This window comes from Lasioglossum baleicum, chromosome 1 (assembly GCF_051020765.1).
Source record: "Lasioglossum baleicum chromosome 1, iyLasBale1, whole genome shotgun sequence".
Taxonomy (NCBI): domain Eukaryota; kingdom Metazoa; phylum Arthropoda; class Insecta; order Hymenoptera; family Halictidae; genus Lasioglossum; species Lasioglossum baleicum.
In genome coordinates, this window is record NC_134929.1 from 11474660 (window position 1) to 11498461 (window position 23802).

The following is a 23802-nucleotide window of genomic DNA, read 5'->3' on the forward strand; positions in this document are numbered from 1 at the left end:
GATATCCGCGCTCAAAGTTCACTTCACAAATAAGGCAAACATTTCTTTTTCACAATTAGTGAACTTTGAGCGCGGATATCTCGGAAACTATGCGAGATAGCGAAAAACTGAATCGAATCAATCCTGTGGCATATGTTGTCAGCTTTAATTTTGTATGCAATGGTCTTATTCGCTAGGACGCATAGTTTCCGAGATATAAGCGGAAGACCGAAAAAGGGGATCTTCTAGTGGGGACTTTTAGTATGTTTACCTCCTAACTAGTCCAAACAAAGTCCCAAAATTAAAAATTGTGTTCCTTCCATTTCCCTCTACGACTTTTCGTTGACTGGACTAATGACGCGGGATCCCGCATCGCGGGATTGCAATCCCCAATCGTGTAGGGCCCACTTTAATGGCTTGATCGCTCGCGAGACGCGTCATTTATTTGCATTCGACTCCGTCCGTTGGCTTGTACGATCACTTTCTTCATCGAACTTTTCGGATTTCTAACAGATACACGAAAATATCATATAACATGACCGTAACATGATCATTTCAGTCTACACAGTGAGTGTTGTTTTTCACGGTGAAAATTCATCGTCCTCGCACGGTTTCTTGACTGTTCCCGTCCGTGGATGTTCGAGGCGGGTCGAGCGCGCATTATGCGTCCGCAGGGCATATCGGGGAAATACACGGTGCGATTACGAGCCGCGGAGATTCACACGAAACCTGTGGGAGAGACCGGGGAATTGAATTATGGGAGCACGCCCGGAGGAGATCCTATCTGACGCGGCTCCGCAGCTCCGCGGCGAAAGAATGGTCTATGATGCGGCGTTTTCTAACGGGCTCGCCGGCCAATTACCTTCGAGATGCCCTTTGTATCGGTGGGCCTGCCGAGTGCGTTACCCGGACACTGTCTGTCGAGCTGCTCCATCACAGAGACGAATGCGATCGCGAGAGAAACCGATCAAATTGCGAGAGAAACCCTTCCTCGAAACGCGACAACGGTGTTCGGATACCGATCTCTCGGTCTTCTCGCTTCTCTGAATCAGTTCACCCCTTCATCTATTATCTTGCACTGAAGCTAGATCATCACTTCTTCACCCCTAATCATTTCCTATTAGATGTCTGCATTCATACACAATCATAAATCGTAACACCAGGTGCTCGCAAAAGTTCTAGTCACTTTAATCGCAATCCTAAACTTTAATAATGGCTATAATCATCTACCATTTTGTGCAATTGTTTTATCTGATATCGATTTGTCTGTGTAAATAACTTTCTTCAATAACGAGTACCGAATTATATGCAACAAGAAAGAATTCATTCCGATACACTCTAAAGAAGTTTCGTACAAGTATTCATGTTATGGAGTATATTTTCAGTTTTCTAAACAATTCGGTTCAGTATAAGAACATGTTCAGTTTTAATTTTCATCGTTTTCGATCGTCGAGAGTTTTCTAGATTAAACCGAAAAAAACCCAAAGTTGTAGATACCAATAAATCAAATGAAAAAACAATTTGGAAGTTATGAAATAATCTCTTTCTTCGTGTCTGTTCCATTTTTTATGCTCATCGGCCAGTGTGCGGCGCCACGCGATGCCGAAACGGAGGCATTAATTAAGACGTATCGGTGATTCGCGAGGATAAATGGTGCTCGTGGCGTTCCCCGCGGCCGTCCCGAGAAAGAATGCTTTATCGACCCTGATTAAACGCTACCGGACCGAGTGCCGAGCCTCCCGAGAACCAACCACGAGATCGCGAATCCCCATTAGGCTCTGTGCGATTATACTTGCCGCGATTATTGGGTCGCATGCGACGCGTTTCTACCATGGATATAGGAATATAAGGATGGAGGATGTCGTTGTGGGGTGGAAGTCATTTTCAGGAGGGGACGAGGTAGAAGCATGGATCCATGGGTAGAAGTTGCATCTTGTTCATTGGCTGTGTCTGACGCAAGCGCAGTACGTCATTATGCATGCGTTAAGCGGACCCTACACAGTCAATCAGGAATGACAGTCTGATTGAACAGTCAGACTGTCAATCCTGACTGTGATCCTGACTTCAATCATAATAAATTAATGTAAATTTGCTCCGTGAGATGACGGTAACAAATTCTGATGATTATAAAAATTATTTTCGAATGGACGAAAACCTATTGAAGACTGTTAAACAGTTTCTCCTCCACTTCCTATGATTGAAGCTCGGATTTCGGATTTCCAAATGTCTAAAAATCCGTCAGTCCATTTCATCAATCCGCTTTTACGATCAATCCGAATGTCAATCTTCGACCGTGTAGGGTCCGCTTTACATCATGTATACATATAGGAATATAGGGATGGAGCGTGAGCTAGCATTATGGGCAAGGGGGGTTTATTTTTCGATAACGGCAAATAGAACGAGGGATTAAATAAAACTAAAATTAGAGAATATGGAAAGGAAATTAAAACGTGCAACACGAATTAAAGAACATACTAAAAGGTTATGTAACTGTATCAGTAACGCATGCATAATGACGTACTGCGCTTGCGCCGGACACCGCCAATGAAAAAGATGCAACTTCTACCCATAGATCCAGGCTTCTACCTCGTCCCCTCCGGAAAAGAAAAATCCCCCCTTGCCCAAAATGCTAGCTCATGCTCCATCCCTATATTCCTATATCCATGGTTTCTACATACACTTCACAGCGCACCACGGTCGTCGACGTCTGTTCCGATCATAGACATATATCTCTATATGTCTATGGTTCCGATGCGCGTTTCGAGGTGTCGGTAAGTGTCGCATGCGATCAAAAATCGCATCCATAACCGTACGCTTAATTGAGACTGTGTTTTACGAGAGTCGACCCGGAGAGTCAGCGCGGCGGGACCGCTTGTGACCGAGCGAACCCGCGGATGGATCCCGCGCGGTATAATTGACAATTAGCTCTGGACGATACTCGCAGCGAAATCGTCGATTTCCCATTGACACGGTCGACACGCGAGGCCGCCGCTTTAAACGAGCTTCTTGCTCGTTTCGCCGCGAGAGAGGAAAATAAAACAGGCTGGACCGACGCGACGGTTCGTGAAGGAATGCCGATGGCGGCGGACGCTCCGGGACGATATCTCCTCGATTTTAGCCTTTCTGTCAATACCCGAAATTTCCGAACGCTTCCCGTAACATCGCGATCGGCAAACTTCGCGTCAGTTCAAACCTGAAATTCATCTACCTCGTGGTTACATTATTCTATTAAGGATGTTCCGGAGGTACAATGGGAGACAAAAGTACAAGAAATTCGTAATCCATCAATACATGGCAATGAAAGCCATTCATTATTATATTCTGCATTAAACTTTTGCGAATATACTGTACCCTCTGTAGCTATATTCAGTGGTCTACACTTGTCGCGTTTCCATGCTAGTCAGAGACAACACGATAAATTTGACGTTTTGTGACAGCATATAATTTTTTTGCTCTGTAACTGTTTAGTGAATCCTAATAAATTTTGAACATAATTAATTACATAATTTTTACTACATATTAAAAAAAAACTGGAGTTTCTGGTTGCGTTTTTTCAAGGTTTAAACAGGGTTTCAAGTGGTATTTTATGAATTCTCCATCAGAAGACGTGTTAAAATCTGCAAACTTTAAGTTGCTATAATTCTTAAACGGTGCAGTGAACCGAACCGAAACTTTGGTAATTGCATTAATTTAGTAAGAATTATATCTTGTCAAATTTTCAACAATTTTGTTGCGTTTTTATATACCTCCAGAACATCCTTAAATGCAATTGATCCTCTTATAAAATTCCTAAGCTGGTAGCGAGCGTATTAAGATTTTGAGCGGCAAGCTGGCAGTTTCAACGATTTCATAAAATCAAATAAAGATTTACGATGGTCAGAGCACTCTCCCAACCTACTTGCGTTTAGCAAGACACCTTCGTTCATTTCTAAATGCAGACGAATAATTCCGTCTTCTATATCTGGAAAACGCAGCGGCGCTGAACGTATTAAACGCATACCAACCTGTTTTCAAGGGAAATCGAGGATGGCGTGTCGTTGATGGTGATTCGCGGTCATTCGGTCTCCGAAGGATGTATGACAGATGTCCGACTTCGATTTCAACAAGCTTTCGCTCGATGATAGTATAAGAGAGCTCGTAATGATGTATACATAAATGCGCGTACTTTCTCTATAGTCTTAATGTACCATGAGTACGGAGAACTAGAACTTGTATGGTTCTCTGACACGGAAAAATTGAAAGTAGGCACCTGACCACAGGTAGGGTATAGGAAAATAGAGCGTTATCTCGGTTTTCAATGTCACCAGGCCACTTTGAACTAGTTGCTGGGCTCATCCTCGTGACCCGACTCGTTAATTCCTCGTTTAACCCGAACCTTCCCCCGAGGTCGGGGATCTTTGACACTGCCGACGATCGTGCTCGAACAAGGGGCACGAGCGACGGCCCCGTTGAATGTCGAGATCGTTAAGACCTCGTTTTCACCGCGATACCGACCCACGACGACCACTCGTCCTCCATTTCCGCTATCACTCTAGTATTAAGCTCTACGAACGCTCTTAAAACGCACCGGTCCTCTTTATTCTCTTTTCTCCTAGCAACAATGAGTAGGTTGAGCTGCAATGTCAACTCTGACCCTCTTCCGTTCCTCAGGCTGAGATTCGCCTGACTTCTATGGCTAAGTACCACGAAAATGTTTCATTTCTTCCTACCTTCAGTGGCAAAATCTACACCGTGAACCCTGTACTATAATTTATATAAATAAAAATTAAATGCTGTTCATTGGTAAGCACATCACTTGAGAACGGCTGGACCGATTTGGCTAATTTAAAAAAAAAAATGTTCGTAATAGCCCGAATAAAGTTTTTAGGGAAAGAAAAATGGGAAAAGTTGCCCGGAAAAATGGAAAATTCGGGTAAAAATGAAAGTGCTTTTTTCTATGGGATTTTTGTATGAACTCAAGACCATAACTCACGATTCGAACGATGGATATGCGTAATTCTTTTTTTGTTTTGTTCGTTATGGTCCTGGAAAAGTTTTCAGGCAAAAAAATTCGAGACAATTACAAAGAAAAATCGGAAAATTCGGACAAACTGCAAAAATCATAGGCAACCCGCCCAGAGGGCTAGTGTACAACAAATATTCGATCTAAGAAAAACGATAATTAACATAATTAACCCCGCATGGAGTTCAGGCTGTGGCGTTTATTCACCTGGTTCGCGGAGAGCTAAACTGATCGAAGGAAAATGAACCCAGAAACGATCCAGAAACTTGTATGACGTTTTGCTGGGAATTGTTTGACACAGGTGTCTGCGTCATCCTTAGCGAACCGGTTGAATCGTCGTCGGCGAGTACAGTCGGACAGGTGACGCGCTCGGCGTGTCCCGCCGAGTAAATGGAGGACGCGTGATTCGCGGAACGAAAGCCGGCCGGCCGGCCGCGGCCGAACGAAAGTCTGTTCTAAACGAAAGTGGAGGCAAAAGGGCCTCGGCGAGTGTGTCGTGTAATGGCGGAACGCGAACGTGAGGCCGAGTGACCGACTGCCCGTGGAATCCCATTCGGCGCTGGGAAAAAGAGAAAACGTTGTCTTATCGAACGTACTAAATCTGACTATAATTGGGGACGGGTTCATGATTCCCGCGGACCGCGTTCCCCGGTTTCATAGCGATCGGGTCTACTCCGTTTGATTCTCCTTCGATTAGAAGGACCTCGCGAGAGATCGTCGCGTCGCCGAGATCCGCGGAACTCGCGGGAGACAAACAACTTTAACAAGCGCGGGTATACCTGTCTCTCTTTTTCCTATCGCTATCTCTCGAATAATTGGATCGCGTCGCGCGCAGCCTCGAAGACGGCAAAACGAACGGACCCAACACGCTTCCTGGACCGTTTAACGAGAACCGCAAGTAGCTCGGGAATTAGAGTCGAAGAAAGAAAATTACCCGCGCGAATTTAATTGCGATCATTACCGCGCCGCGCCGCCGCGGTTAACGATCCCGCCGCGAGTATACGAAGAAGCTGCGCGCGAACGAAATGCTTTCTTTTTCCTCTCTCGCCGTTGCGTCGCGTCAACGCGGCTCTGCCTCGCCGCAGATGACGATTTCGCAGAAATCTTTTCTATAAACATGTAACCAGGAAACTCGATTGGGTAATCGAAAAGTGGCGGACTTTCCTAATCTTCTGTCGTCCATCGACGAACGATTTCTAATCCCGTCATGACAGCCCCGGGCAGAACGGTGAAATGTTTCGAGGCACAGCCTCGTCGTCGGCGAAAACGTCGGTGTAAACAGCACTTAACGCGTCGCGAGTTTCTCCGGGAGTGTTTGCATTCCCACAAAGCGCGGATACAGTGTCGCTGCTTCCTTCATTATTCGTGGATCGTGTGCAGGCTGCGTGGGAAAGCGGAAAGTCGGTGCAACGACGACTGAAATAATATTGGACCGCGACGTAAGGGGAGAAGAGGGTGCCACACGTGAGAACTGAGGAAAAAAATAGTGGCGTTTAGGCGACCCCTGGTCTTGAATTCTAGCGTGCGGACACAAATCGCTGACTCTGTTGAAAGCGAGAGCTTCGAGGCCACGCCCATTCATTGAAAATCGGAATCCGATTCTTTCACTGAGAAAAGGAAAATTCGAAGTGGAGAGTCGCTGAGCACTTCGGAGCTAGATTTTTCGGAAATACAGAGCCTGGGGTAAGCACGGAACACAGATTGCCCTGTAGGGCAGTGCTCTGGCACTCTTAAAATCGGGAGCGCTGTAGCCACGCCCCTTTACCGAAGAATAAATCGTTACGAAAGGAGAAAATGCAGAATACACTTGATTGGTCGTGAACATAGATTCACCCTCCCTCGATATGAAGGGCCACTAAACCACGCCCCTCGCTAAACAGTTTCCTGACGTCAAATTCGCAAGATTCCCGAGGCTAATTGGCCTAAATGTATTGCCCTCAGGGGCACCACGGAGCGTCGTCGAAGCAACCCGCGCATGTTTCAACGTATTTCCGTAGATATCTCCGTAACCGGTGGAAAAACTGCGGTGAGACGCGTCGGAAAAGGGTTATCGGGACAACGATCGGCCAAGTCGAAACTTCCTGTCTCGTCTCCGAGATTACAAGGTAATTAATTTTTTCCTCTCGCCCCACCCGCGGCGTTTGCCGCATTTACATCCAGACGATGCGTTCCCAACCGGAGGATCTAGCATCTTCTGGGAAGGATCAAGGACGCGCGGAGAAGCAAGCGAGCGAACGAACGAGCGATCAAAAGAATGTCACGGTCGAAACGTTTTCAGAGAGGAGCAGCAGTCTCTCTTCTCCCTCCCGTTGTCTCTCCCTCCTCTCTCTCTCTCTTTCTCTTTCGAGTTTTTTGCGATCGACAAGACTCGTTTTTCTGCGAAATCTCCGGGCCCCGGGAATGCCCGGGGTGTCGTAACTCGTTCGCTCGTATCCTCGGGTACGAGGGGATGCGAAAAAAGAGAAGAACGCAGCCAGCGTGTCCGCGGAGACGGCAAGATGGAGGCCGGCCTCTCGTAAAGAATGAAAACGATGGCCGAACACCCCCGTCGCGAATTTCATATTCGCGATTAGCGTCTTCTTTTTATCTCCGCCTTCCTCCTCTCACTTGTTGTCCGTTCGACCGGGTCTTTTCGGATTCGGGACAATGCGGAGGAGGACCCCGCGGCGCTGGTCCGCAGGACAAAAATCGAGGCACATCTCGTGCGAGACAGAGAGAGAGAGATAAAGAGAACTCGGGCCTGTTGCGTGCTGCGACACGCGCCGTCGAAACCGAGACTAATACCGTCCCGCACCCGTGATATATTCGAGTTTGATGAGTCCCCTCAGAGACCGGTGTCTCCCTGTCGGATGCGTGTTTTCGGATTGGCTCGCTCTCGACGATAACGCGAGCCCGGTGTCAAGACACGATAATTCGATTCCGGCGAAACGAGCACGACGAACGACCAGACGTTTCGTCGAATGCCTCGTAAATATTGACGAGCGTTCGACGCCTCGGCTCTCTCGCGTTCCAGGCGGCAACGAAAACGAGGATTGATTCAGAGTTTCGGTATGCGACTGCTGACTGGACTGGACACGTCGAACGGCCTGCTACTCGGACACAGGCTCGCTCTCCTATGGCGCGAGACACGATTTCTCGGCGTGTTCACCTTTAAAACCCTTGCACTATTTGATTTACAGTTGCAGCGATTATAATTACTTCGTCACTCGCAATTAAAATAAGATGGACACGGACAATGTGTTATCTACGAAGACTTGTGGTCTGGGTTGCGGTGATCGGATCGAACGCGACTCGGTTTTCTGCGAAGCTCCACAACGCCGCTACGAACCGTCCCTCTCGGTCACCGCGACTGGAATTTTCGTGGTTACGACGAGACGTGTGCGTGGCGCCTCTCTTTCCGACTCGGAATCACTTAACAACGATTTAATGAGCTCGTTCCTCGAGAATTCCCGATCCGCCCCGGGGGTACACGCTTCTACGCTGGCCTGAAATTAGGACGGACACTTTGTAACCACGGCAAATTGCGAATTCCGACCGAGAGAGAGAGAGAGACCGCTTCGGAAACGTCTAATGGGATCGACCGAAAAGATTACATTCTTGCGCATTTGAACGGACAGGGTAATTTAGCCATTATCGTGGCGAGGAGCCATGATTCAAAGCCCCTGGGTTCCACGATTGACGGCAGGAAATGCGTTCTGGGTTGCCCAAGATATTTCTATTCCACATCTGATGATTTTCGGTCAACCCGACACTTTACCCAGCGCAAGTTCCACAATTCTTTTATAAATAATAATTTCCCGAAATTCTGGGGAATTGACATATAAACTTCAAACATTGGTTGATCAATGAAGTTCCTATCGCTTCTGAACAATTTACCGAGACTTCAGTCGTTTATCTTCACGCACACACACACACCGTAGTTCGTAAGAATATTAAACGTCGAATGAAACATGTCTGGAGCGTACAATGTAAGTTCATGTGTCAGCCAGCGAATTGCGATTGTCGAGGACGAATTTGATTTGTCCACGATCCGCCATTAATTCCGCCAGGAAGAGAGCGTAGATGGAACTAGGGACTCCCCGGACTCGGCCCTCGCTGATCCTGCTCCCCGTTGCTCAGCGAGAGAGGACTCCGTTGTTGAGCAGTTCTGTTGCAACTGCAGCGGAGAGATAGGGATCTGCCGGTGTGCATCTAGTTAAATCGCGGTGCACCGACGCGACGCGACGGCCGGATCTGCTTGGGGAAGTTCTGCACCCTTCCCCCTTTCTCGCCTTTTCCCTTTCCGATCAGATAACATCGTCGATCGGAGGTGATGGAGCACGGTAGCCGAATATCTTCATTTTTTTTTTTCGTGCACAGGACTGCCCGACCCCATTCGCGGTCCTTGAACGGGACGAGTCCTTGGACCACCTTCTGAACCGTCCGCGAACATTGAACGATAACATTCCACCATGAAGAGATTGGCGGAACCTTTCCGTACGAACGCCCAACAATCGCTAGACAGAAGATCTCTGCGCATATTCAGGGCCTACGCTACAATATCATTCGACGCTGTCTGCGACGAACTTTTTAGCTCTACGCCTTCTAGTTTTCTTGTAATAAATTTCGAAAGATGACCCATTTCGTGTGGGATTCGATGAAAGGGTAGCAGCCACCAGTGCCGTAACGAGGGTGTGGCGAAAGAAGCGCCCGCCACGGGCGCAACTGGGTTTGGGGCGCAAAACAAAGAATACCGACCCGGTTAAGGGTCGCTTGGACACTTTTCAAATCTCGCAAAAAAATTACTAACTCTCATTACAAAACATATATCCAAATCTAGACATAGAATTAAGGATTTTCATAAGTTTTTCATCGTTTAGCAAATTAAAAATTGTAAAATCGTACCTTCGTTCTTTTATTGGACAAGAGCGATTAACAAACATGTCTATAATATCAATTGAAAAGGATGTTGCCAAAACATTAAATTATTGACGATATAATAGATGTGTTTGCAAATGAAAAAAAACGAGAAAAATTACTTTATAAAATATGCTGAACTGTTTTGTTTTTCTTTTATTTTGTCGTCATTGTCATTTGTCGTCAATATGAATAAAAATTTGTTCTTATTTAGGTTATAGATTACTTATTCATACAAATACCTTGACAAATACATTATTGTATATACAACCAACTCATTTTGACGAGGTTAATAGTATTTAATATATTGCATTTAGTCAAATTTAACTTGTTACATTAAAATCTTTAATTTTTTTGTCATTATTGGGTTACGGGGAGGGGCAAGTTAGACACTTGCCACAGTCGCTTCATACCCTCGTTACGGCACTGGAAGCCACGTTTCTCGGTTACAAATCCAACTTGAAGTGTTAGTTACGGGACAAATTGTTCATAGTGACACGGTGAGATTCGTATTCTTGGATATAATTGTAAAAATTGATAATTGGCAAGTCCCAAGGTAGAAACATCGTGAAAACTATGGACCGAGGACAGTATATTTTGTTGAAGTTGTTCCAACGCCGATAAAATGTTGCAACTACCGTATCACATTCGTGTTTGCTCCAACTGGGATATAGCCTCTGGTCAGCTAACGTCAAGCCTAACAAAAACAGATAAGAGCGCGCGTGTCAACGTCTCCTACGCGATCACGAGCGCAGCGGACTGGTTTTTTTTCTTATCGCGGCCCTATTGTTGCGAGACCAATCGAAAGGTGACCGACCTCCGTTTTTCCCTTAATTCGGAGGAAACGATTGTCGTAACACGAGCCGATCTAACGGTCTACCGTAGAAACAATTCCGTTCGAACCCCTCCCCCGTATAATAACGAAATTGGATCGACTCGATTCCATAGTAACTAGAATAAAATCGCTGAAGACTATGGTCATTGAACCCACTGGATTAAAATGGTTGTTCGAGTCGGACTGGACGCAAGAGAGGTCAATGTGCATCGGAGCGAAAGCTTCTCGGGCGGGTTCTCAAAGGGGTCGTTAAAATGGCGAGCAATTTCGTCGAATTACCGAAACAACGACACTTAATGGCTCGTGTAGGTACGCAAAGTTCTCGCGACTTCAACGACCCGTCTAGAGAAAGAGAGAAAGTACAATTTGTTCGAATTACGGACGCGGCGCATCGCGCTCGGTGAAAGCTGCCGATTTTACGACGGGCCAGCGCAGCGTCGCCATTTTCGTCTTGACTCTTGCTACAGTTATTGACGGACTGCCGATCTTCGTGCCTTCACGGCGTGTACGGATTTGTAAAATGCTAGAGAACATATACATGAACAAAAAAAAAAAACAAGAACTTTCAACACAAAATACAAAAATGAGAATTTGTAGGTACGTCGACGCGAAGTATTCAAAAGTGTCGAACGGGAAAACTGTCGCGACTTGACGAGGTTACTGTTGCCAATGATAAATCTCAGTACGAACGCGTTGTTTTGGTTGGGGTTTTTATGCACTCGTTCGCTGGAATCTAATGTGCAAGATGGACGCGGGGCGACGAGCAGCACGCGAATTCCGCTGTCTTGGCGATTTTGTTGTTCTGGAAGCGGTCGTTCCGGTTCCATGTCAGTGCGAGAGCTTGCCACGGATGCGGCACGAAGAGGTAATGGCCGCGGAGCCGCGGCCGCAGCATTTTCGCTGCGATCCGCGCGATGCGGCGAAATGGCAACCCATTTAATAGAGCTCGTGCTCGCGCTACATAACCACGCGCGTGGATTACGCGAATCTAGCGAGAGAGCACGGGAGTAAAAACACCGGCGCGTCGGCGCGCACCGGTCTAAAAACTGGTATTACGTTGCGTCGCAATTATGCAATCAGGTTGCGGCGGTCACGTACCGCGTTTAATCGCGTCTAATTAAAAATCCATCGGGAGAACAACTGTTTCAACCAACATCGGATGCTTCGTTTAACAATTTTGTTCGTTATACAAGTCGCGACGACAATGACAACTTCGTTGCTGCTTCCAGAAGCAAAATATTTGCAGCGTCGCACAGTGGTCCCTTTCAGCGATTTAGCTGGCCAAAAGTCGATTTCGAAAATTACCTAAAGTGTGGGGGACAATGTACTAACATTTTTTTTATCATTCAGGCACCCATGAGATGCTGTACTTCATCGAAAGTTAAAGATTTTCGTAGTACGTGTCTTGCCGGTAAAACTCGATGAGACAGTTTTTATATGTTTCAAGTAAGTTGTTCACATTTCTTCCCAGTATAAAAGTTTTGCAAGTAAGTATGGACCATAGTTTCAACAATTTTGTATCTTTTTATTGCATATCTTATGGTAATTATTTACATTTCAACACGATTAGTATGTAAATAAGATTTGTTACGATTGTAACACTTTATGAGTAATTATGTTGTATATCAGGTTGCGTCCGAGAATTTTTTTTAAGCGCGGTCGTAATTGTCAAAGGTTTGGGCTTACAGCAAAACAAAAAAAAGTTGCACGAGTCTGCACCTCTTTTTTTACAGCATTTTGTTTATCGCGCCAAGCGGTCCTTGCGTTTCGGGCGCGCACGCTTTCCAGACGTGAACACTTGAGATGAAATGATGTTTTTAAAATACTTAAACAAATACAAAATGATACTATATGTGATTTGAAAATGTTGCGGGATCATTAAACATTATAAATAATTTTGGCCAGCTAAATTCAATGAAAAGTTTCGGTTCGGAAGCTTTTCGGTGCAAATGCCCAATTGTCACCACGATGTTTTGAACATTTCGGATAATCTGGCAAGAAAATGTTTCGAACAAAAGTTAATCGATACTCGGTCATCTATAAATTCCAATAAAAAAAATTTGACAAAAATTTTTTTTTAAATAAAAAATATGATCATGTTAATTTTTTAAATGCTACTAAGTATTTTTTATTTCATATTGTTGTAGCTGATGTCAAGACGAATCCAATGACCTACTTTAACTACGGCTTTAAGTCTTAAAATAATGCTAGAATAATTTTGTCCAGCTAAATGACCCGTTTAGACCACTGTGCGTCGTTAGCGGTGCCCATCGATTGTAAATTGGATCGAATCGAGGAACCTAACCAATTGGTCCAAGTTTGACCACTCTTTTCTATTGTTTCGCGGATCGTGGTTTTTCCAAGCCGATCCGGATACGAAGAAACGACGAAACCTGTTTTCCCGATCGCGTCGACCGGCGATGATAGCGGCGGACGGTTTAGAAAGCACGCCCACCGTCCTGTCCGGTGTTTACTACCATTCTCGAACCCGCGGACCGGCCTCTACGCCTCGAATACCTCAAAGTTACTCTACTAGAACTACCGATCGTACCCGTAATTGGCGCAAGAGACACCTCTTGTACATCGATCGTTAATTGGCGATGGAGTACACAGATATGGTATTGTCGAATCGGGACGAGAAACCGATCGCGAACAGGATTCGAAATTCCTGCCCGGCTGCCAGCGAGAACTCTGCAACGCGTTGCAACGATGCAAAAACGGAGTACGAGGTGCATCCGCCCTGCACCGGCTCGATTAGGGCACCGCGACTTTCAGGGAAGTTGGAAAACGATTTTCTAGCACGATATATCACCCGGACTACGTCCGACAGAACCACTTCGAGGAACGTGTCTAGTCGTCGCGTTTCGAACGATGAAATTCGCTAGATTCTAATTGCAATGTTTGTTCGTTGTTCTATTTATTCTATTTATTCGAGCAGGATCATTTCGGAACGTTGATCATATTGATTTTCTATGTGAAAAATGAAATCAAATTAAATCTAGAGGATCTCACTTCACGATTGTACATCTATGTAGAATTGAAGGAAAATATGAAATCATGTCGAAAAGTCGATTAAAACAGACTGATCATCCCGGACGAAATCCACCCGATTGTAAGGGGACTCTTCGAATTCATTTCGACGGTTCAAATTAAACCTTAAATTGTTTAGGTTTCAAGGAAAATTCCAGATCGTGCAGGAAAAATCGACAAATCCTCATATAGGTCGGTGACAAGTGACTAGATTTTTACTTTGAATCAATTTTAGAACGTGTTTCCCGTGGGAACTTCAAAACTTTCGAAACTATGGTGTTCGAAGGGGTTGCTTCGAGTCGATTATCGTTTATGTATATTGCCGGTGAGGATTCTACAATATTTGGGAGCTCGAATATTAAAGTTGAAAGCGGAGAAGTGCCGATCGGATGGAGGCGCAAACTCACCTCTTTCATGCCGTCGAGCCTGCCGAGGCTCTTGGTGCCCCTGAGGGGCGGAAACGCGGCGTCGTGCCACCCGTTGTTGCACATGGTGATTTGCTCGGCCTGTACGTTCAGTGCACGGGCCCTGCTCTTGCTTTTGCGTTTGTCGAGCAGATGCTTGGCCCTGGACTTCCGAACCGGGGCGGCAGGGTCGTCCTCCGGGTCGCTCTGCACCTCCCATCTCGAGGGCGACTTGAATCGGCGTCGCGGGCTCGTCGGCGAGGTCACCGGCGAGGTGAGCCTCTGGACGAGGGTGCCGAACATGGTCATCATTCGACCTGGGTATTCACGGTTCTCGGTCTCCGGGGCTCGTCACGACGAAGCTCGACGAACGGAGCGCGCGCCCGTTTACTACAGATTAGCTGTCGTCATCTCTCTGGTTCCTCTGTGGTTCGTCCCGTCGCGCCGCGCACCACTCCCTACGCGGCTTGTTCCTACGCACTGTCACTATGTACTCCTTCACGCGAAATCCACAGGTGGTTTCACGATACGCGAGCGCGCGCGCGCGCAACGCTCCTCTGCACACTGGCCACTAAAAATTCCGACGATCCGCCCGTTGTGCGCACGTTCTCTCCTCGCGCGACGATATCCCACTGACAACTCGACGGTGTAGCAAAATCGGTCACCGAGTCCGATTCCGCTCCGACAGCACGCGTGCGTCTCCCGTGCGCTGGAGAACACGAGCAGATACCGTTTCGAGGTACTCTCTCTCTCTCTTTCTCGCTCTATCTCTTTCGTTGTATCTTATTCTCTCTTCGTGTGTCGGGCACACGTTTTACCGAGCCGCGGGAAGAAGCGACGTGTCAGAGGCCCCGGATCGACTCGAAACCAGGCGCACAGGTATTTGCCTTCGGGCGTGCACCGCTCTCTCGCGAACACGCTGCTCCGCTCCGATCGAGCGATCTGCGTGCACCGATTTTTCCGGATTCGAAAGCTGAATCAACCGGGAACCGGGAACTGTGAAACGTTGCCACAGCTTCGCACGTGGAATTTCGATAAGGAACACTATCCGCGGAAGAGGAGAGAAACCCGACGGCTACAACGACAGCGACGACGATTAAGACGATGACGATTACTACGACAACGACGAAGGCAGCGACGCACACGACGCGACGCGAGCACCGATCGCTGGCTACGTGCGGAATCGAACTGGTCGCGCGGAGACTGCGTCCGCCGACCGGTTGGCCTCGCTCCGACGAAAATGCCCGAGTATGGGCGATTCCGCACGAACCCGATCGGAGTTTGACGATCTCCGACGGGCACACGCGAGCCTTAGAGTCACCGGTTACCATGGCGATCGGGACTTATTCCGCTTTGGGCCTTACACGCCGTTCGTCCCTCTCCAGGGAAACCGGCGCGACGGGCCCCCAGTGCACCAAGTACCCTTGATACGCTTCCCCACGTCCGTATCTCTTTGTTTTCTATTAATTGAAACGCGAGCGAGCGAACGACCCTCGCTGGGTCTCCTCGAATCCGAATCTCTCTGGGCTAAATATCCACAAAAAAATTCGCTGTCCCTCATTTCACGAACTGAATCTGCCCTCGGTGTCCAATTGGCGCAGTGGTAAAAGATCGATGAAATAACAAGGTAAACAGTTATTTTTCGATGTTCTTTAGTCACATTTGACGAGTAAAAAAATTAAAAAATTGAAGTCACCAAGTATCAGGCTTTACCTACAAATAACAGAACGCATGAGGGCTAATACAATGTTTTTGCTTTCTATTGGTTTCTCAACCGATTAAAATTCATTTGATTTCGTTGAATTTTCGCAATACTTCGCCGATCAACGTGGGAAACAAGTTTTCCGAAATGTCTCTTGACCCGGGAAGTCTCGTGTTTTACAGCTCTGTTGAGTCTCCTTTAAATCATCGTGATTGATCGATTCCGCTTAGCGTGTTCACAATTTATGCGGCCGTTGAAATATCAATTTATTGACACTTTATTGTTTCAACGGAATACATGAAACTGCGTTCGCATCGTTAAATAGAATCCAAACATCGAATTTGTCGGAGATAATAATAAATACAGTGAGAATTGTAGATCCGAAGAATGTAGAAGATTTATACGTCGTAATTTTGTGTACCACAGCTGGGACAATGTCACCTATGAACTGCTCGTAAACGAAATACTCGAAACGGAAATCTGCCCACAACATTTACAACGGAATACTCGTATAGATCGGAGAATGATGACTGCAACCCTCATACCCGCATATTTCACAGTCTCTCGTAAATAATTGTACAGAAGATATTTTCGGGTTTATCTATTACTTTGATTCAGCATGTGTATTTTGTTCTCATGTAGTTTGATATTTCGAACAAGTGTAATACATCCGAATGCAACATTTGCAACGCGACTTGGAAAAATAGAAACTTTCTGCATCGATCGAAAGCGGCAGGAATTGAATGAGAATTTATTTTTGGTCTTGACAGCTTTTTAAAATTGAACGGATTAGAATATTCTTGCTTGAAGTCTTTAGAAAGGGAAAACGTATAACGTCAATGATGCAAATCTTTATGCAAAATAGAAACTTTCTGCATCAATCGAAAGTGGCAGGAATTGAATGAGAATTTTTATTTTTGGTCTTAACAGCTTTTTAAAATTGAACGGATTAGAATATTCTTACTTGAAGTCTTTAGAAAGGGAAAACGTATAACGTCAATGATGCAAATCTTTATGCAAAATAGAAACTTCCTGCATCAATCGAAAGCGGCAGGAATTGAATGAGAATTTTTATTTTTGGTCTTAACAGCTTTTTAAAATTGAACGGATTAGAATATTCTTGCTTGAAGTCTTTAGAAAGGGAAAACGTATAACGTCAATGATGCAAATCTTTATGCAAAATAGAAACTTTCTGCATCAATCGAAAGCGGCAGGAATTGAATGAGAATTTATTGTTGGTCTTAACAGCTTTTTAAAATTGAACGGATTAGAATATTCTTACGCTCGCGGACAGTAAGAATGTTAATTGTGACATCCAAATTTTTATAATGAATGCTACATCATTCATGTCCATGAACGTGTTAAGTTTTTACTGTTTTTACCACGCTTATATTATGTATCGTTATGTATTTCTGTTATAAACAGATCGAATCCGTAGTGTACTTATGAAGGTCGGTCGATATCAACAAGAGACGGGCCAACGAGATTTCGGGCGAAAGTGGGAGAATCGACAGGAGACGGGTTCGACATTGGGAAGGTCGCACTTGGCCCCTATAATGGATTTTCCAGGGTTTCCAGAGTTTCCAGGGACCTTCGGAGATCGGTGGCAGCACGCTGCACCGCGCCGCAGGGTGCATCGTACTCTATTTGCAGCCGCGGCAGGAGGAACGTGTCCCGGCCGTAACGGTCTCGGCCACGATAAAAGCAATTGATAATGCCTGACCCCGGAATGAATTCCTGTTTCTAGGCGTCAACCGGCTAATTAATGGCACGATGACTGGTTCTCGGTTGCTTCTCGGTGATATTCTCGCATGTCGGACACGATAAATGGGGAGTAGTCGTGCGGAACAGCGCGAGAAGGTGCCGGGGTGTCGTGGAACGCCGTAGTTCCACGAACCACGGACCGAAGACGCGACACAAGAGAGGGAACGAGAGGAGAGAGGCCGAGGGAAACGCCTCGGGCGCGACTTTCATCGGGGAACGGTGAATTAACCCTCTCGATGTTCGCGTCGAGCATCCTCGCGTGTCGCGAAAACACGGCGATTCCTTTCTTTAATAATGATCACACTCGCCGCGCCGCCGCGTCGCGAACAAATAGAAATTCGCCTCTGCCACTTGAAACCAAAATTTCATCAGTAACGGATGAAAAATTAAATCAGCTGCGGATTTTATGCATGTACGACGAAAGTACGTAGACACAATTCGAAACAGTAGAAGTATTCAAATCATTTGGGAAACATCGATGTAGTCTTCTCGGCAATTCGATACTCGAAAAACTTTTTTAAAAAAAATTAAATCGACTTCGAAAATTTCCATTTAATTTATGTGAATACACACAAACTTAAATACAATACAATCTTTTCGGAGGCGGCGCAAAATTGAAAATTTGCGACACTGGAAATTACGAAAATCCTTAAATTCTTCTAAATACTAATATATTTATATTTAAATAATATATTTGCGCCGCCTCTCCGAAATATTGTATTGTATTTAAGTTTGTGTGTATTCACATAAATTAAGTGGAAATTATTTCATTCTTTTTAGTGCGTTTTTTCGAAGTCGATTTAATTTTTCTTTTAAAAAGTTTTTTTTTATTTCACACTTTTTTATCTCTGTCAGCCGCGTTACATTCCAAATCGTAATTTATAACTATCTGAAAGCGGCAATCGATAACGGCAACGACGTCGCGTCGTTACTGTTCCTAATGTCTAACATTCAGCGGAGTTCACGACGGTATCACCACCCTACATTTTCGCAAATAAAATCGTAATTAATAAAGAAATGTAAATTTTTTTTTGCACGGGGCCATCCCGGGAACATACTCTAGAAGATGCAAAAGGTTTCGTTCCGATTGGTCCATCCATCTCGACGTAATCGGTGAACATACATAGAAAAAAAAAAGCGAAAAAAAGGCACATACAGATCGAATTGAGTAACCTCCTCCTTTTTCGAAGTCGGTTAATAAAATGTTTTCTGCTTCATGGAACATGTAACAACACACGCTAGGACCTCCATCGAAATCCAATGTATAAAGTTCCTCTAAAAAATTCCGGAAGATCGTTTGCTTATCGTTCTCTCGTCACGCTCCGGTCAATCTCGCATCGATCTCCAGCTTCTGCCAGGATCGATGATCCCCGCAGAGGTTTTCCGACACCTAGCGGGTCGCGTAATCGTCTCGGAACGATTCCGTCCGTGTTCTCAGCGCCGTCGAAACGACGACGGACGGGGTAACGGCGCCACTTATTACACAAACGATATCATTAGACCGGGAACTCGTCAAAACTTCAATTATTCCCGCGGCTATATACGGTCGGTTGGTGTAGGAGGGGTAGGGAGGTGGGCTTGATTAATCGTGCTGGGAGCTTGCTCCGGCAATTATTAACGCGGACGCGTAATTAGCGCGAGCTAGAGCCGATACTCGGATCCGAGGTGAGCCGAGCGGTGCCGAGTTGGGTCAGGCCGGGCCATTCTCCCCTCTCGGAGGGTCAGCCCTCGTGAGAATCTGAATTACGCGCGTACACGATTGTGATTCGCGAGGGGAGCACGCGCGGTTAAATCGCCTCTTCTCCTTTTCCTTCTTCTTCTTCCTCTTTGTCCCCGCCCGCCTACCCCCTCGCTGCTTCTCCTTGTTCTTCCACCCGAGCATCTTTCATCTTCATCGTGCCGTATCGCGGGAGCCTGTTTGTCCTACAACGCGATTCAGATACGAGATACCGCGATGGAAATTCATAATTGTACGCTGCTCGTGCACGCCGCGCTCCTGTCGTGACGCGAAACGCTCCGGCCGCGGCCGGTGCAATCGCGGTGCATCTTCGGGGTCGGCTACGAATTTTCTCGACGTTCGCTGTCGCTCGAAAATATGCGCGGTCTCGAAGTACGACTCGGAAAACTTCACCGAGAGTTGCTTGGATCCTCTTAATCCATGGTTTCTTTTAAATTGCACCAATTAATTTTTGTCGAACCGTTTTCGCGCGAGTAATCACGCGAAATCTGGGAATTTCGACGAAAGCGAGAACCGAAAACGAAAATTTCGTGGAAGATACCCTGGACAAGTGTCCTCTTCGCCTAGACTCGCTTTCGCCGCGGCGGACTTGAGTTTCAGCGCGCGCGCGACAGGTGCAGAGGCGAAATAAATTCCGGCTATCGCGGAATCACGTAGTTCCGTTCCCGGCTGTATTTTTTCGCCGATTTACAGCCGCGATTGCGCCGCGAACGGAGTGTCTGGTCGACTAGTAACTCAGCCGACCTGTAGTCCGTGTTTATACAACATTCTTCCCCTGCCTGCTCTAGATTCGCGGCGGGAACTAAACTCGCCGCGCGAGAAACCGAACACGCGCGCGGGCCTTCGCCGCAGGATTCGAAGGAATCCAAGGAGCGCGCGAGGACTCGCGCCTTCCAACAGCCATAAATCCGGGTTATCAAGGCAATCGCAGCAATCTTTCCGCGCCGCGCCGAGGCCCTTCCTTTTTTTCGGCTCTTTTGACGCCGCCGTTCCGGAACGCGGAAAGTTACCGCGACGATCTTCCCGGTCGGATAGTCGCCGCCGCGCATTGAGCTATTTCCATAAAGTAGCTGGAATTTACAGATCCGAAAGTCTAATTGTAAGCTTCGTTTCTTAAAGTCGTCGTGCTTGCTTTGATAGTGAGAAAATAAATGTTTATCAGTACGGCGAAAGCGCTAGATTTCATGCATAACCATTAGCACGCACGCACGCATCCGCTGATGATAACGCGCGAAGGATTTCGCGTTTCGCACCCGCTCACGCGACCTCGAGGATCGTGGGGGCGTTTGGGCGCGAACGGAACAGGTCGAGGTCGAACGCCGAGGTTGCTGGCTATTTTCGAGGCATTTTTAGAGCCGCTGTTTCCCGTGTTTCGTAATACCGTGCACGAATTTGGCGACATCCGCGTTTTCAATGCTTCGGGACAAACAATGCTTGGGAATGAGACAACGGGCTAACGATAGACGATTATGTATCTTTCCATATGTAGGATGGCCAACAGTAGGCGTGGCTTCATCGCTCTCTATTTTGACTCGAAACTTGAATAGTCTATCACCGCTATGCACCATCATGGATTTCTCGTTTTTGTTCCCATTGGAAACAGTTGCCAATGAGAGTCCACTGCTTTCTGTACTCAGTGTCGCCAGATGAGGGGAGTCACGGTGAAATGATGTACCCTCTCTCTGTTGACCAGAGTACATGCGCGTGCGCGACGGCGATTTAGTGGGGCGAATGGAAGACACGTTGCGCGTGCGCGATGGGAACGCAACAATGACATGACACTTCGCAGGTTTTAGGTTTTATTGCCGAGTAAAATTCACCCATTTACTTATTTCACATACCATGTAATTGTTGATCCCTTTATGTCTATGTTGTGAGTTGTATTTCTTTAAAATGTAACGTTACAAATAAAACATAATTTGTCAATTTATCGTGTAGAAGAAAAATGAGTGAATTTATCATCCCAGTCTCTTTTATGCAACTATTTTTGAGGAGCGTACGAGGGTTAACAGTGTTAAAATGTATTATGATTTATTGATTTTACTGGAATGTAACTCGGTACTACATACGTACATACAGATTTCAAGATTTTTTCAATTGTATAATACATATAAATAGTAAGCATTCATACTTCGCTTCAAGACTGAAACTCCCACATGTTACAATTAATTTTATTTATAATAAAGAATGTTTACAGTCTCTATTTAGAACGACCCACATGATTCATTTCATTAAGTAGGTACATGTACATAATAGGTACGATACGATACGCGGCAATAACCTAAAACCTGCGAAAGGTGTCACATATTACTCTGGTCATCAGAGAGGGGGTACCTTGTATTCCCCTCGAGTGACGGTTCGGTCACTTTCTGGCGACACCGTCTGTACTACTGGTCTCGCCATGTTTAAATTGTCCTTCTCAGTGGGCGTGGCGTCGCTGTTCTAATTCGTCAATCGAGCCATAGATACATATACCGCATGGGGCGACCTTCGCCAATATCAATCAAATGAGGTCTTTGTTCCGACCAACACGAAGAGCCCGTAACGATCCGTTGCCGAGGTGAAGACGAGTTCAAGGTCCAGGCGAGTCCCTCGGGAGGCACGCGGAATCGCTTGCCGCGAGGTCGAGACATCCTGGACGAAAAGGATGGGCCCGTCTCGGGACGCGACGCGACGGAAGGCTCGTCAATGAGATAATGGGGCGGGTTGCGGGGCATAAATTAAGATATTATCGTTCAGGTGGGGCGTCTAGGTGGAACTGTTGCGCGCGGTGATTGTATTTATTGCGTCGGCCGTGTTAATCCTTCGTACAATTACATAAATAACGGCTCGCTCGCTCGCTCACTGCGCCATTGTAAAAGTCTCGCGGGGAATTTACGACTCGCGGAGCTGCGACTGAAAAATCGCGAACCCTCGAAAGAAATAAAAGGTCGGAGAGGAGGAGGAGGAGAAAATAGAGAAGGGAGGCGCAGGGTGCGGTCCTTGACGACGTGGCGTGGCGTGGCTCGGCGTGGCGAAAAAGCGAATCGCTCGGCGCGGTAAGGTGCACTGTGCGCGCGTAGCACGCGGAAACGTTGCGTGAGGTCAAGGCTTCTCGCAGCGCGACTAAGGCAGGACTTGAAACGGGCCCGGAAATAACTGTTTGAAACTGTTTCATTTCGGGCTTGATCGAAACAGTTATGAAGGACCGATATTCTGAATAACTGTTATGACGGCCCGAAATTTTGGTTGATATCGGTTTCGATTACGGTCCTTCGTACATGGATATCGGTCCTAGCATAACGGTCTAAGACCGATATTTTTTCGGTCCTATATCGGTCTTCATATCGGTTCTAATACTTTGTTGCTCGGCCGATGCTTTAGGCACAGCGACTTCTAAGGGTCGGCCGATGCTTTGTAATCGGTGGCAAAGAGACCGGCACCTTATTGTCGATTGCCGACGCGACAGTTGACTCGACGTCATCGGTGACGCTTTTACGGGGATACCAATCAGAATGATCTCTGGTAAAACAAAACACATCCTCTTGGACACAAGAATCACCACTCTGCAAGCGAAAACCTAGAGCCTAGAGAGAAGCTCAGCAACTTTCGAAGTTCTCTCTTGATCTTATTGTCGCTTCATTAGGATTATTTACCATTTCCAATCTTAATTTACTTCTAAACATTACTAGACTGCAAGAAGTTTCACTTTTGCCGCACGTGGTTTTTCTTTAAATTCAAAAGACTATGTACGTCATGTGGTTGGGCGTACCCTATATGCTTCGGGGTTGAGCCTTTCGAAAATTTCGTTATTTTTGCGGTAGGACGCACCGTTCTCGAGATACAGCCGTTTTTATTTAAGACTAGCTCGGCTAACCATCCCCACCACTTCCGTTACGCATTTTCGTATCGCGAATTCCGTGACGCGAATTAGGCCTACACCCTGCCAAATGAAGTTTCACTTCAAAAATAGTCAATAATGTATACATTTACTGTTATAATAAAACAACTTTGAATTATGACCAAAATATAACCGTTTTTAATGTTGGTAGTTATTTTCGGACCCATTTCAAGCCCTGATTGCTATAACTTGAAACTTATTAGAACTTAGGACCGATATGAGGACCGATATAGGACCGAAAAAATAACGGTCCTAGACCGTTATGCTAAGACCGATATCCATGTACGAAGGACCGTAATCGACACCGATATCAACCAAAATTTCGGGCCTTCATAACAGTTATTCAGAATATCGGTCCTTCATAACTGTTTCAAGGACCGAAACCGATATCATAACTGTTTTCAAGCCCTCAGGGCCCGCTCTAGCGGTTACGACGCCCCGGGCAAAAAAACAAATTGCCGCCCCTTTTTAAGCACTAAGCACCACGCTGAACAAAATGACCTTTTTTTTAAGCAAAATTGTCTGTCAAGGGTAGTCTAAAATTTTCTATTAATTGAATATTTAAAACATCA

General features: G+C 46.1%; 1 protein-coding gene across 4 annotated transcripts in view; it reads right to left on the bottom strand.

The window, feature by feature from the left end:
- The window catches only part of LOC143208836 (rho GTPase-activating protein 20), a 289326-nt gene that overhangs the window by 145077 nt on the left and 120447 nt on the right, over positions 1 to 23802 (bottom strand). The window contains exon 1 of one of the 4 annotated variants that reach the window (XM_076423894.1): positions 14150 to 15320. The exons of the other annotated variants lie outside the window; for them this stretch is intronic. Coding sequence (XP_076280009.1) covers positions 14150 to 14458 — 309 coding nt within the window. The 5' untranslated portion in view covers positions 14459 to 15320. Of the gene's footprint in view, positions 1 to 14149; positions 15321 to 23802 lie in introns of those variants that run through there. 4 annotated transcript variants of the gene reach the window in all.